The 15,787-nt window shown below is 41.0% G+C and overlaps 1 protein-coding gene across 1 annotated transcript in view; it reads left to right on the forward strand.

The window, feature by feature from the left end:
- Positions 1 to 15,609, forward strand: part of LOC134880071 (kinase suppressor of Ras 1-like) — a 29,671-nt gene extending 14,062 nt beyond the window's left edge. Inside the window, exons 6-18 of the mRNA XM_063906770.1 lie at positions 326 to 409; positions 491 to 552; positions 5,454 to 5,566; positions 5,769 to 5,943; positions 6,073 to 6,130; positions 7,036 to 7,092; positions 7,989 to 8,229; positions 9,239 to 9,435; positions 9,539 to 9,635; positions 10,234 to 10,367; positions 10,482 to 10,613; positions 11,391 to 11,526; positions 12,616 to 15,609. Of these exons, the coding sequence (XP_063762840.1) occupies positions 326 to 409; positions 491 to 552; positions 5,454 to 5,566; positions 5,769 to 5,943; positions 6,073 to 6,130; positions 7,036 to 7,092; positions 7,989 to 8,229; positions 9,239 to 9,435; positions 9,539 to 9,635; positions 10,234 to 10,367; positions 10,482 to 10,613; positions 11,391 to 11,526; positions 12,616 to 12,753 (1,624 nt within the window). The 3' untranslated portion in view covers positions 12,754 to 15,609. The remainder of the gene's footprint in view (positions 1 to 325; positions 410 to 490; positions 553 to 5,453; positions 5,567 to 5,768; positions 5,944 to 6,072; positions 6,131 to 7,035; positions 7,093 to 7,988; positions 8,230 to 9,238; positions 9,436 to 9,538; positions 9,636 to 10,233; positions 10,368 to 10,481; positions 10,614 to 11,390; positions 11,527 to 12,615) is intronic.
- Positions 15,610 to 15,787: the final 178 nt, after the last annotated feature.

A 15,787-nucleotide genomic window follows, 5' to 3' on the forward strand; every position in this document is an offset into this window, starting at 1 on the left:
ATTTACATGCACAAAAACCTATATAACACACTACAGGAGAGGGAATACCCCAAATAGCCTAATAGGGCCTCTTTAATTGCAGACGTTCCTTTTGCAAATGTATGTTTGTGTGTTACTACCCCTGAGATGTGTCAATGGAATTGCCAGATTGGCTTGACAATGTATCCAAATCCTCCAATGACCTTCCCTTTAGCCTCACCCTTACATTTAAGCAGCCTTGTTATGTAAAATATGGTGGTATTGCAGTCACTGAATAAAGGGCTGAATTGCCATTAGGTTAATTAATCCGGATGTCTTCGAAGACCAAATGTTTTTTCTTTTGTAGGTTTTCCACCAAGTCCTGGCTCTCTCAGACGTGCCAAGTGTGTCGCAGGAGTATGATGTTTGGTGTCAAGTGCAAACACTGCAAGTAAGAATCCTAAATACAAGCCTCTCCCCTCTGTTTGACTTCTGCTTGACATGGTTTCACATCATAACCATCTGTTCACAGGTTAAAGTGCCACAACAAATGTACCAAAGAGGCTCCCTCCTGTCGGATATCATTTCTCACATGTAAGCATCACGCAACGCCTTCTGTTTCTTGCCTTTTTTTCTCTTTTTGGAATTAGAGTGTCAGGAAAATATAGTTTTTAGTGCTTCTGTGATGTGTGTGTATCAGCTCATAACATCCAAATAAAATTACAATAAGTAATTGCATTACTAAATTGCTCCTCTGACAATTTGATCATATTTAGTTGGATGGGAAAAGAGCTAAGTCAAGTTAAGCAAGTTTCAAGGTTTCAAGGTTTCAAGGTTTTATTTGTCATATGCACAGCAGATACAGCGTATATGTTGGCAATGAAAATCTTATGTCGCGTGCTCCTCCAACAACTCAACATACATGGTGCAAATCAGATAAATAAAATAGTGAAAAAGAGAGAAGAATATTTACAATATCAACAATACAGATTTGAGGATGTGAAATATATACATATGTGGAATACATTGAAAGTATTTAAATACTTTACTCTGTGGAATGAGGAGGTATGGACAGATGCATTATGTATAACAGATGTATATGGCAGATATGTATAATATATAGATATGTGTGTACTATAAACAGATATGTATGGCAGATGTGTATAATATATATATATATATATATGTATGTGTGTACTATAAACAGATGTGAGTAGACATTCACAGAGCTCAGGAGTTCAGTAGTCTTATAGCCTGTGGTATAAAACTGTCTCTGAGTCTGGTGGTCTTGGTCCGGATGCTGCGGTACCGTCTGCCAGACGGCAGCAGACAGAACAGATTGTTGCTGGGGTGATGGGGGTCCTTTAATATCCTACCGGCCTTCTTCCTACACCGCTGGGTGTAGAGGTCCTCCATGGATGGCAACTCCGTCCTGGTGATGTGCTGAGCAGTTTTCACCACCCTCTGTAGAGTCTTACGGTTGAGGGCGGTGCAACTGCCATACCAGGCGGTGATGCAGCCAGTCAGGATACTCTCGATGGTGCACCTGTAGAAGTTGCAGAGTATCCTGGAGTCCATGTTGAACTTCCGCAGCCTGCGGAGGAAGAAGAGCCGCTGTCGAGCCGTCTTGGATATGACCCTGGTGTGATGTGTCCATGTCAGGTCCTCACTGATGTTAACCCCGAGGAACCTGAAGCTGCTGACTCTCTCCACAGGAGTCCCGTCGATGGTGATGGGTGTGTGTGCTTCTCTCTGCCTCTTCCTGTAGTCCACAATCAGCTCCTTTGTTTTGCTGACGTTGAGATGGAGGTTGTTGTCCTGGCACCAAGATGTCAGGGCTCTGACCTCCTCTCTGTACGCCGTCTCGTCGCCGTCTGTGATCAGGCCGATGACGGTCGTGTCGTCAGCAAACTTGATGATGGTGTTGGAGCTGTGTGTGGCCACGCAGTCGTGCGTGAACAGGGAGTAGAGGAGAGGGCTGAGCACACAACCCTGAGGGGCTCCGGTGTTGAGGGTCAAGGTGGAGGATGTGATGTTCCCCATCCGCACTGCCTGAGATCTGCCCGTCAGGAAGCTCATGATCCAGTCACAGAGGGCGCTGTTGAGCCCAAGGTCCCTGAGCTTAATGATGAGCTTGGAGGGCACAATGGTGTTGAATGCTGAACTGTAGTCAATGAACAGCATTCTCACATAAGTGTTCCTCTGGTCCAGGTGGGAGAGGGCAGTGTGGAGGGTGAGGGAGATGGCATCATCCGTGGACCTGTTTGCTCTGTAGGCAAACTGCAGGGGGTCCAGTGAGTCAGGGAGGGAGGAGGTGATAAAAGTTTTGACTAACCGCTCAAAGCACTTCATGATGATGGAGGTGAGTGCAACTGGGCGGTAGTCATTGAGGCAGATGGGTTTTGTCTTTTTGGGGACAGGGACAATGATGGACTCTTTAAAGCATGTGGGGACTACAGACTGGAGCAGTGACCTATTGAAAATGTCTGTGAACACATCTGCCAGCTGAACTGCACACACCTTGAGAGCACGGCCAGGGATGCCATCAGGTCCTGGAGCCCTGTGTGCGTTGATCCTTTTCAGAGATCTACACACATCTGCACTGGTTAAAACCAGTGAGCAGGGATCCTGGGCCTTTTGTGCCTCCACAGCCGGGGGCTTCTCAAAGCGTGCATAAAATGTGTTCAGTTCATCTGGGAGAGATGCAGACACTTCCTCAGCACCACTCGTTGTCCTTTTGTAGTCTGTTATTGTTTTTAGTCCAGACCACATATTTCTGGCGTTGGAGCCCTTGTAGTTCGACTCCACCTTGTCCCTGTATTGTCTTTTCGCACTGCTAATAGCTCTCCGGAGTGCATACCTGGAATTCCTGTACTCATCCAAATCACCGCCGCTGTGCGCGATGGCCCGTGCTTTAAGTTTAGCTCGGACCTCGCCGTTTATCCAGGGCTTCTCATTTGGGAATGTCCGTACAGTAATCCGCGGCACGACGTCATCGATGCATTTGCCGATGTAGCAAATGACCGCGTCAGTGTGTGTGTTTATATCGTCCTCCTCAAACACACACCACTCCGTGATGCCAAAGCAGTGGCGGAGAGCAGAGTCAGACTGCTCGGATCAACGCTGCACTGTCCTTGTCACAGGTCGGTCCCTCTTCAGTCTCTGCCGGTAAACAGGGAGCAGAAGAAGAGATATGTGGTCTGACTTGCCGAAGGGGGGGCGGGGGAGGGCTTTATATCCATGCCGGAAAGGAGTGTAAACATGGTCCAGTGTATTTCCACCGCGCGTGGGGCAGCTGACGTGCTGATAGTATTTCGGCAGGACTTTCTTCATGTTGGCTCTGTTAAAATCCCCGGCCACAATAAATGCGGCCTCTGGCCGAGAAGTCTCTGTCCTGTCGATAATCCCATACAGCTCCTCCAGCGCTGTGTTGTTGTCAGCGTGCGGCGGAACATACACTGCTGTTAGAACAACAGATGTGAACTCCCTCGGCAGATAAAAAGGCCGGCATCCGATCATGATGTGCTCTAGGCTGGGAGAACAGTCCGAAGAAATGATCTCCACATCTGAGCACCAGTTGTTGTTGATCATGAAGCAGACACCTCCTCCCTTGCTCTTCCCTGAGTTTATTGTCCGGTCCTGGCGATGAATGGAGAATCCGTGTGGAGCAATGGCGGCGTCCGGTATCGTGGGGTCGAGCCAAGTCTCCGTGAAAACCAAAACATTACAGGTCTTAATGTCCCGTTGAAATGCCACCCTGCTACGGAGTTCGTCCAGCTTATTATCCAGGGATTGGACATTTGCCAGAAGTAAACTCGGTAGAGGAGGCCTGTTTTCACGTTTCCTCAGCCTGACCAGGACCCCGGCCCGGGAACCTCGTGGTCTCTTCCTCCTGCGCTCCACAGGTAGAGCTCCAGCAGGTAAACACGGAGACTCTCCATTGTTTGCAGGTCGTCGTGGATTGTTGCTGTCCACCAGCGACCTGATGTGTAAAAGTTGTTCTCTATCATATTGGATGATAGGGCTCGCTTGGGCGGTTTGCATGTTGCAAAAAAAGTTAAAAACAACCAACAAAGTAAAACAATAAAAACACTAAGATGTGGAGTTGTTGAGGAGCTCGAGACACCGGCAGCCATCCTCGGCGCCATCACAGCACCAGCGACCTCATTCTTTTTATTTTGACTACATTCTAATGCACTTATCATACAGTACGCTTGTATCATACGACTTTATAATGTGTAAAGGTGAAACCATAAGCAAATGTTGCACCCAAGAGTTCTTATCTGACCCAGACTGCTGAAGCCATAAGCTCCACATACAGTTCGGACTGTAAACTGTGGGTTTTGCCTATTTTTGTTTACATGGAAATGCATCAGGAAGTGAACTTGTAATAGCCTTTTTCAATGCACATACAGGCCAGTGTCTGATTCTTTAAGGCCGTCTGTCCACATTAACTTACACAAATGCTCCTAGTCTTTCAATATATTGACAACGTAATTCAGATTCAATAAGACGGTCTAACTGTTCCCCCCATGCCTTTTTATCTATCTATTTATGCTACTATTGAATTGGTTTTGACATCCCAGACAAGAACCAACCCTGAGGTTTCTTGCGCTCACATTTTGTATGAATCAGAATCCGAATCATAATACCCTTATTTGTCCCACGGAAGGGAAATGTACATTGTTATATCAATTAAAGAGCCAGTGATAGCTTCATATAACTAAGAACAATGCATAACAAATATTAAAAACAAAGTAGAAATTACACAATTTTCAAAATACACAATAGACATCGAGTATCAGTACAGATTTGAAATAGCAGCCAGGTAAAATAGTATTAAAGGTGGAATTATATAATTGCACAGCTATTTACGGTCTAAGATAAGATGTACTTTATTGATCCCAAATTGGGAAATGGTTTCGTTGCAGCAGCATAAACAACAAGGCATTGCACATAAGTAGAAATAAGAGTAGAAATAAACAATTCTAAAATGTAAATATCTCAAAATAGAAATAAAACGGCATTCGAGAGTAGAAAATATACAATTTGACCGTGAAGATGACAAATGTATAAACCACCTGATAAATAAAATAAAACACTATTGAAGGCACTTGAAGGGTATGAAGCAGCTCAATCTGACAGTCGTAAAGCAAGAAAGACGATCCGTGTACAAGGATAAAGTAACAATACCCACCAGCATCAAAATCCAGAGCTTTTCTTAGTCTTACTTACGCTAGGTTCCGTTTGAAAGACACAGCCAAAAATCAAGTTTTCCCAAAAGTGTTTTCATCTGGAAGCACTCAGAGCAAAAGACACTGGGTGCATCACTTTTCCCACAAGGTGGGAAGGGCCTTCGCTCCCTCTTCATTCAACATTTGTAAAAAACACTGCCACTCAGACACAGGCCCTTTAATAGACTAGAAAATGTGTGAACCTGTCCTTTTAATATTCAATGTTCTGTAATTAAACCAATGTTGCGGTGTGATTTGCAGTGCCAAGGATGCGGCGGGCAGAATCAGTGCCATCAGACATCAATAACCGGATTGATCACACAGTCATGATCCCCCTGCAGTTCGGCACTTTACCTAAGGCAATAACCAAAAAGGTATGGACATGATCACATGTTGCTTTTGTGTGACAATGTGTTGGTAATTTTATTTTCAAAGTCATTAAGTGTGTGTGTGTGTGTGTGTGTGTGTGTGTGTGTGTGTGTGTGTGTGTGTGTGTGTGTGTGTGTGTGTGTGTGTGTGTGTGTGTGTGTGTGTGTGTGTGTGTGTGTGTGTGTGTGTGTGTGTGTGTGTGTGCAGGAGCACCCCCCCAGTTTAAGCCAGCTGGACTCCAGCAGTAACCCGTCATCCGCCACCTCCTCCACACCTTCCTCCCCAGCACATTTCCAGCTCAACAACGCCCCCAGTGTCAGCACCACACCCCCATCCAACCCGTCACCGCAGAGCTCCCGTGACAGCCGCTTCAACTTTCCAGGTCGCCAACCCGTTGAGATTTACTCACCCCTTCTGAAACCTTTTAAACATTTTAGCATTGCACATCCTCCGTTCTGACTTAATAAAGCATAAAGTGTTGAATTATGATTTCTGAATGATGTTCCAACAGATGTTCCTGACTCCACACACACTGCTGCTCAACATTCTGGCAGCTCCAATCAGTCTGGGTAAGAGAGAGCACCACAGAAATCATATTGACTGATGTGAGCTTATCGTATTTCATATAAAACAATTCAATGTAGTCTTTTATAGATAATGTAAATGTATCCAGGATATTTTATGTTGTGTATTATATGTGTTATCTGTATATTTACTGCAAATATGTTTATATTTGGAAATTCTCTGTTTATTTTTTGATATTTTTTTCAGTTTTTAAAATATTTTAATGCTTAAACACACTGCTGCTCCTGTAACCAAAGAATTTCCCATTTTCAGAGTAAACAAAACAGGAAATATCCAATGTATGTGCATTAATGTTAAAAAAACATAAATCGGTCAATGTTTGCAGATTTCAGAATCTGATCAGAACTCTTTATTTATCCCAGAAGCAATTTGATTTTGTGAAAACAAAACTTCACTGAAATAGAAGAAGCAAAAATATATTTTTTTAGAATATAAAAAAACCAAATAATAATATATGAGTTAGTCATAAGTAAGCAATTACAATAAAATCATAACTTACAAATAAAGATATTTACAGAGCACGAGAAGTTAAATATAGTTTTATTGCCACGTTTACTTTCTCAGAATCAGAATACTTTATTTATCCCAAGGACATTGGGTTACTTGAAAGTTACTCCTTTTTAGAATTAGATAAGTAAAAGATAAATAAAATACAAATATAAAATGTTGATAAAAACACAAAAGGATCAAGTAAAAATCTACAGTAAAAAGACAATATAATATATGAAAATATTCACAAGAAGTTAGAGTAAATGTCAAATAAAATATCAAATATAATCATTTAAATAAAATGTGCACATTATACTACAGTACATAGCACGTGTATTACATACAGCGGATTATAGTTAATCATTTATTAATGTTGCTATTTCTCGTTCTCTTTTCTCAGACTGTTGCAGGTGGCTTTCACTGACACACAGCTGTTAGCAACTGCAGAAAGGGGGGGTGAGTAGTGGCAGTCACTCACACAGTTACATTACCACAAACAGGAAGTGATAATAAAGACTTATATGCTTGGGTTATGGGGTTTACAGCACTTGTAAATGTACTGATGTGGAGCTCATTACTTTCTAATACTGCCATATTCAGTCATCTGTAGAGGAGCCGCGTTTCTGAGACTGACCCACCGGAGCTCATGCCATCAAATAAAATTTGAATAGAGCGCATCTGTACCAAAGCTTTACATTAAACATTATTTAGAGAAACATTATTGCAGGACACAAGTTCTTAAATATATATGTAGGCACACAGTAAGGTAAATAACCAGAATCAGAATTTGTATTTTGTTACAATTAGGTTTACACATACAAGCAATTGGCACTGTTTTATAATTGTGCATACATAAACACAGTAAAAGGAATGAATACATTTTGAAAAACAAGAAGCAAACATACAACTATTGTAAATCTATTTAATGAAACAAAGTACTCTGGAAATGAAATAGAATATGTACAGTTTGAAGAGCCGTGCAGTTTTGAAACAGGTATCATTGTGCAGAAATGTGCAAACATTCACATTGATTTGGAACATTCACAGTATTCTGTAATGTAAAAACTGTAATGTATTTGTTTTAATTTAAAATAACCATGTATTAATATTGTATTTAAAAAATGTATAGAATAAATAATAGAAATGTTGGTATTTGACTCTTGAGCTGGAACGAACCATTAGGACTGTTACATTGTGCCCATGCTGCCAATAAAGTGCCACTGTATACACTTTAAAGAATGCTTTTCAACTTCCATTTTCTTTATATTCTTCACATTTATTTTTTGATAATGACCTCAAAGCATTTGATTACTCAACAGTCCATGTTCACTTCCATTATTGTTCCATATTTCAGGAGGAGGACTACCCAGCCAAGGATGAGGAAGCAGGCGAAGAGTGTGAAACAAACCGGCGCTTTTCCCCCGAGAAGGAGGATGAGGACGGGCTGGAGGACCTGCCTTCTTCCATATGCCATCGTGGGCCCATTGGCCGCTGGAGGGGCCCACTATCTCGTAAGGCCAGCCAGACCAGCGTCTACCTGCAGGAGTGGGACATCCCGTATGAGGAGCTGGAGCTGGGAGAGCTCATTGGCAAGGTGAATACAGACGCACTAATGCTATTTCTCAGTTAGAGAACTTCCCTTAGTACACTGCATGTCGTTCACGAACAATTGCACACTGTGTCAATTTAGACCGTGTAGTGTCGTCTCAAATTGAATATTTCTGCTGTGCCTTCACCAGAAGTGACACTTGTCACTGATATCTACTAAGCTACCCAGCTACCTAGTTACCTAGATATTTTGCTAGCTAGATAGCAACGTTATTGTTCTCAGTAGCAAATCATTACAGACTGCTCAATCAACCCTATACATTTCACAGTGGCCTTTTTTCAGCACCAGTATTTATTTAAAAGTCTAAAAAACCCAAATATACAACTTTTTATATAAAGATATATATTTGACTTCTTTTGGCATAATGCTGTGTTCACCGTAGCGACCATTAACAATGACTGGTTGTGCTACTTCCGTTAAGTAGCCAAGATTGCGGTCTTTGATAGCGAGAGTCTCTGGTGTTCCACACATTGATGTACTGTATAAAGGAAACTGGATGTTTTCCGGATCCATGAGGCCCATAGCCTACATGGCAGCTTCATGCCTGAACTCAACTAAGTTAAATGGAGTCGGTAATCAACTCTGGATTTAGTTTTTAGCACATTTTACAACTTTAGGCCCCAATGAATTAAATAAGGCCTATTCATACTAGGTGGTAGATTAACAGAGGTTTCTTCACCAATGTTAATCACCCCAATGAAAAGGCTTAATTAGCCTAATGATGTGACATGACTTACAGGGAAGTTGTAGTACCACCGTTTTGCCACTATGAAAAGTTGCTTCAACAAAGGGCTAACTTCCTGGGGGCTTAGTTCCAAACTAAACTTTTTGTATGTTTTAAGAGCACCATCACAGTCTCAGTGACACTCAAACTACCCGATGTTAATACAAGTTAAAAGGGTTAATGAGACACAGCATAAATCTAAGTACATATAGAGCATAAAATAACCCTTTGGTCCAACACAGCAGACAATTTGACCTTGTGATTGTCCAGGGCCGCTGGGGGAAGGTGCATAAGGGCCGCTGGCATGGTGAGGTGGCCATCCGCCTGGTGGAGGTCGATGGCAACAACCAGGATCACCTGAAGCTCTTCAAGAAGGAGGTGATGAACTACAGGCAGACCCGGCACGAGAACGTCATCCTGTTCATGGGCGCCTGCATGGCCCCCCCACACCTCGCCATCATCACCAGGTACAGCTGCTCCCAACACAAACACATGTATGGTAAAACATATTTTTTGTAGTAGTACGTTTGATGTGTTTGCAGTAACAATGTTGCCGTGTTGTTCCTGCAGCTTCTGTAAAGGTGTGACTCTATACTCTGTTGTAAGAGAACGAGGTCACCTGTTGGACATCAATAAGATCAGGCAGATCGCACAGGATATTGTAAAGGTAAGCAACCTGTCATTTAGTTATTCATTTATGATGATTACTTATAATCTATGAAAACTAAACGCCTCAATAAAATTGTCACGGATGTGTCTCGTTTCCAAACGTTGCTATTTATTTCTGTGCCTATTTTCATTTAATGAAATACTTGTTAACAACAATTTTATAGAGCAGTTCTGGATATAAGTATTTCATGGATAAAATACTGCCCTTACGATTGGACCACACCTTTGCCAAATAAAATAACTAGTAAAACTTTATCCTTAACTATAAGTAATTATTTTCTCTCCCACATAATTCCCCCCCTGCCTGAGATGCATCCATTGGACTCCTTAGTTTACGTCTTAAACATATTGACATCACTATGTAACAAAGAGGGTGAAAAGAGATGCTGCAGCACAGGCAGTATGAGAAAAATAAAGAGCTTTTTGATCATTAAAGCATGGAGACATGTCCCAGGAGAGGAACAAAATACAAATATGAACCTGAAAAAATATGCATTAGATGTCATCTTTAAAGCCATGTTGCCCAGCCAGTAATCCAATTTGAAAAACCCATAGTCACATACAGTAACAAGAACCTTTTACATCCTTTTCTACAGGGAATGGGTTATCTGCATGCGAAAGGAATCATTCACAAGGACCTGAAGTCCAAGAACGTGTTCTACGACACAAACAGGGTGGTCATCACAGACTTTGGCCTGTTTGGGATGTCGGGGGTGGTACATGAAGGCAGGTAGGAGACCAATGAAATGATCCGCTGTAATCTGTATCTCTATAGCTAATAATGACCTGCACCTCTGGCAAACCAGCCTCCCTGTTTTAATTTGTACTGTTTGTGTGTGTGTAGAAGAAAGAACGTGTTGAGGATACCTCAGGGCTGGATCTACTACTTGTCTCCAGAGATCGTTCGAGAAATGAGCCCGGATGTGGAAGAGGACCGGCTTCCCTTCTCCAAAGCTGCTGATGTCTATGCATTTGGGTATTCAGATTTACATTCATTTATTTTACATAACATTTAAATGTGCCTTTGGCACTGATGTTTCAAACACATTCAGTGTAATATTGATGTCACCTACTCAGCTTGATTAACACAACCTCACTCTAAATACATAAATCTAAAATGTACATTTTATCATCACTAATATCATCAACACTTGTATAATAAACCACTGTATATATTATAATATACATGTTAAATGTTGTAGTACAATGTGCACATTTTAACTTTAACTTGTTGTTTATAAAAACTTTTTTTTGATAGACATTTTCCCTTAACTTCCTATGTTTCTATAAAAACCTTTAAATATTTTATTAGGTTTACTGGACATTTTACTTTAACTAGCTATGTTGACGGAATAGGATTAGGGCCAAATGTGAAAAAAAACATATATATATGAGATGAGATTTAGATATCACTTTTAGTCTGCTCTCAAAAAATGTGTCCCTGATCCTCTTCTGTTCTTTTTTTTCTACTTATCTTGTGATGATATTATTTCATTTTCAAAAGTAGCAACTTTAAAGAAACCTAATGTCCCCCGGTATGAATAAAATATTATGATTATAATTCTGATAAAGTAAGCATGGCAAGATTAAAGCAGAGTTCCTTAACAATCTTTGTCTAACCTAACAAGTTCAGTTTGACGTTTTATTCAACTGTCTGTTTGTTTAACGTTTTTTCCTGGAGCTTTATGCACCACATGGCATATTTCCTAGAGTCTAGATTGATGGAGATCTGATGTCCTTTTTGTGTCTTCAGCACAGTCTGGTATGAGCTGCAGGAGGGAGACTGGCCAATGAGCAGACAGCCTGTGGAGGCTAAGATCTGGCTGGTGGGCAGCGGGGAGGGCATCAGGGGGGTGCTGGCAGAGGCCAACCTGGGCAAGGAGGTCACGGTGAGTCTGTTACTCTGATTGTACGTCTTGTCTGTGTACCATCTCATAACAATTTACACAAAGTTACTAATATATATGTACATCTGGACATTTCACTTCAAGTTAAACAGACACTTTTATACAAATGTGTAAGCCATAAACATAACATGATAAGCACTATTCTTTTATTCATTCTTCAAGATAAAGATACATTTTAAATATAGCTGGCGTGTATAGTATAGTTGTATAACACAGTTATAATAGAGGGGTATGAGGCATGCTACAATGGGTGATCTGTTTGGTATTTTGAGCAAAAGACTTCACAGACCTGTTTTGTATAGATGTTGCCCTACAATATATTGTTCAAATATAGCATAATAGGAGACCTTTAAGTCATGTTCACACCAGCCTTGTTTAGTATGGTTGAATAGAACCCTGGTGCGTTTAAGCCCTTGGTGCGTTTCGTTTTGGGTTGGTGTGAACACATTCCGAGTCCTCTGTTGTGGATAAGCAACCAGACTCTGGTCCGCCTGAAAGTGGTGGTCTTGTGCCGCTTGCTAATGAACCCTGGAGCGGTTCATAGTGTGAACGTGAAAACATATGAAGCATAGTATTTACGCGTGATTTCCTTGTTTGTTTTTTCATCTAGGCTGTGTGACTGACCAATTGTTGAATAGCATTTCCGTGCACATGACTTTTGTTTACAGTTTATAGTCTGTTTGAGGTTTGCCTGTGTGAACGCGAACTGAACTTTCGGAAAAATGAAACCATGTAACTAATAACCTCGCTTCTGGTGCACACCAGAGAAGAGGACTATTAGCTAGTTTGCTCTTATTTTTAATGTCATTTGTCAGGGTCTATCACAGCATCTTGGTGCAGTAAATTACATTTCTCTGGGTAAAGAATATTTGTATCATCCGGGGAAATAAGTACACACTATCATAATATTAATAAGGTAATATTTCTGGGACCTGCCGGCTTTGTTCATACCAGCACAGTCTGAGGTGATCAATAAAGGAACTAGTGGTTAAGATGCTTTGGACGCTTTGTATTTATGACATCACAGTGACGGTATTAACACGTGTATGAATGCTCCTCCTCCCTCAACAGGAGATCCTGAATGCCTGCTGGTCCCCCGAGGTGGACGGCAGGCCCTCGTTCACTCAGCTGGCAGACATGTTGGAGAAGCTGCCCAAACTGAACCGCAGGCTGTCTCACCCCGGACACTTCTGGAAGACCCCTGAGTAGGTATCAAAGAACAATTCCAGGGTGGACCGACCTACAACACCAACACATCCCAGAGAAAACAGGGAGTCTTCATAATTTGATTGTAGACGGCTACATGCTTGTCATGTAAGCAGAAGCAAAGATGGAGCTCAAAGGATTTTGTAAAGAAATGTGAATATTATGAAGCTGCCCTGCTGAGTATCAAGTCATATAAATGACCTTTTCTAATGTGACTGCAATTTAAAAAAAAAAATGTTTTAATACAGATTAGTGTTGGGCCAGCTTTTATTAGAGAGATAGATTTGCAAGAGGAAGATAGGGGATGACACTCTTACAGGGACCGCAGGCCAGATTGGTTTGAGTCCCGGTACATTGTATTTTAAGGAAAGATTAAGGGAGACTTAGATTTTGCTATGCCTGATGGGATTTGTTGCTCCCTTTGTGTTTCCATCATCTGCTTTTGCATCAGATAGTATTGCTCACAGTCTTCAGTAATGTCCTCTATTGATTTTCCTCTCCGTTTCCCTCTCTGTGCTTTCCTCTCCTCTGGGTGCCGACCGATCCCACTCCGCTTGTTCCTGTTGGGTCTGATCTCCACTCCCGCACACTTTTTCACAATCCTCTATGTTTCCCTTTTCTCTTTGCTTTTCCACTTCTTCTTATCTCTGCCTTCTTCTCCTGCTGAAGGCCGTGGGATCATCATCACTGCCTGAGAGATCAGTGCCCTCAGGGTCTGCATGCACACCGTACATACATGAACAAATTCAGCAGCTGAGGCTAAAATGCTTACCAAAACATTATATCTTTGAGCACATGTTAACTATATTGTTTAAAAGGACGGGTTCCATCAGGTCCTGCTGTTAATGTGTGACTGATAACTGTTTTGATTAGCACTGTTATCATGATTTTGCGTACATGTGATTAAATCTCAACATGCAGGTTATGACGGCAGTCTGTTAGAGGGTCATGTGACAGAGGGATAGAGAATATGTAAGATCCCTTTCTGTGCTCTTTCCAGGTAGGCTTATTCAACTTAAAATGTACAAAATAACTGTCGCACACACCGTTCGTGGAGATATTGTCATATCATGACGATGCCTTTAATGTTAGCAGCTACTTTCTCAGTGTTAACATTGGAGGCAGGTTTCCTTTTGTTAACCTACGTACCAGCTGGTGCCTCCCACGTTCCAACCACAAGCTACTTTTTCCAATACAATTCACTTCATTTAGTTTCTATGTTTTTAAAGCGACTTACATACACTTAGGTTACACGGTAGACCAATTAAACTCATTGCATCAAGTCCTAATTGTTTGAGAAGAAAAGATAAACAGGGTATGTTCTCCCAAATTAGAAAAAATGCTTTTACTCCCATAAGGTAAATATCTATCCGTGACGTTATGTTTTATTATTAAAGGTTTAGACAAATGAAATCTCTCTCTGAAACTACTTCCTTTGGAAACTGGCATTTGGGAAGTCTAAACCAGAGTGACCAGAATGCATTCTCAGTAAATAGGAGCCCAGTGAAGGCAACCATCACTGAGGTCCATACTTCAATGTCTTAACTACCATGAGATGCGATGACACACTTTTTTCAGATATTCATGGTCCCCAGATGATGAGTTATTATAATTTTGGTGATTAGCAAATGCTTCATGTAGCACCATAATCCAGTTTCACCATTACTTTATGACCAATACCTTCTGATTTAAGAACAGTCCCATCAGCATCAGCTGACAAAACTAAGATGGTAAACAAGCAACATGCTGCCTAGACAATAGCATCTTAGCATTGTCATTGTGTGTAAGATATTAGCATTTAGCAAAGCGCCACTATAATAGATAGTCATCACAAAAGAAAAATAAATAGTTTGTTCCTTTGCAATTTTGGTGAACTTTCCTTGGAAATGTTTTCTCCCCGAATATATTAAACAATATTAAAACATTGCCTTATGCTGAACATCAAATTATACTTGACATGATGCATGAAACAGCCCTTCAGATTCAGGCCTTCACGATCGGCGGCTCATAAATTACTATACGTTTGGCAGCTTGGGCATTGGCTTGCTGTAACAGAGAGATAAAACTGTCACATGACTTGCTGTTTCAATACATTTGACATCATCTATAGAGTGGTGCAGCGATGAGGTCATTTTTGTAGGCGGACCCGGCAGTTAGCATGACAGGACTCCCTTCGACAAAAAGCCAACGAGATTTTTCCATCAGATTTTGGAAGAACAAAACGATAAAATCTCCTTAGACATTGAGACGAGGGAATTGGAAGTGGTAACTAATTCCTGCACCGCTCTATGGATCAAATGGCAAGTGATACCTCCAACACTGAGATTTCATGAGAGCTATTAGCTATTTAAGTCTTAATGACCACAATGAGCTGTGGACAAAACTGGAATCCATAAAGTAATTTGCCACAGGTTTAGTCTTTTCTTCCCATGACTGCACTCTGCCACACATCATGTTTGGAATGTGTGTGTGGGTGTATGCATGCATGCTTGCATATGTGGATGTTGTTTCCTCTGGCAGGAAAGCAATGTACACTTGGTTTTTGTAATGGGGGCTTTGTGATCATGAACATGATCAAACCGTGATGTTTTAAGTATATGTGTATATACAGTGATTGAGTTTGTATTTAATTTACTGTGTTTGTACAAGGGTTTCAATTTCAGAGCATTTTAATTGGTACTGTATAGAGATTTTAGATTTGAACTACTGTGGAAACTGTTTGTATATTGGTGTTATATTTTTTAGGGTTGTGGTTGAATGTGTTGATAGTGGGTTTTTTTCTGAGTATTTTTGTAAAGGATGTGATGCATTGTAAGCTCAAGGTCTGAACAATTGAAGACATTAAAGCCTATTTCCAGATCTCTTTGTGGTTCTTCTTGTATTACAATACATTCTATGTATCAGATGATACAACTTCGAGGGGAGCTGACATTAACATTTTTTATATAAAGTAACACGATTATACAATCAGGTTTTAAAGACACATTTAGCAGCAAGAAAACGTCTTTTCCAAATACAAGATTTAAGAGATGACCGT

This window comes from Eleginops maclovinus, chromosome 18 (genome assembly GCF_036324505.1).
Source record: "Eleginops maclovinus isolate JMC-PN-2008 ecotype Puerto Natales chromosome 18, JC_Emac_rtc_rv5, whole genome shotgun sequence".
NCBI lineage: Eukaryota > Metazoa > Chordata > Actinopteri > Perciformes > Eleginopidae > Eleginops > Eleginops maclovinus.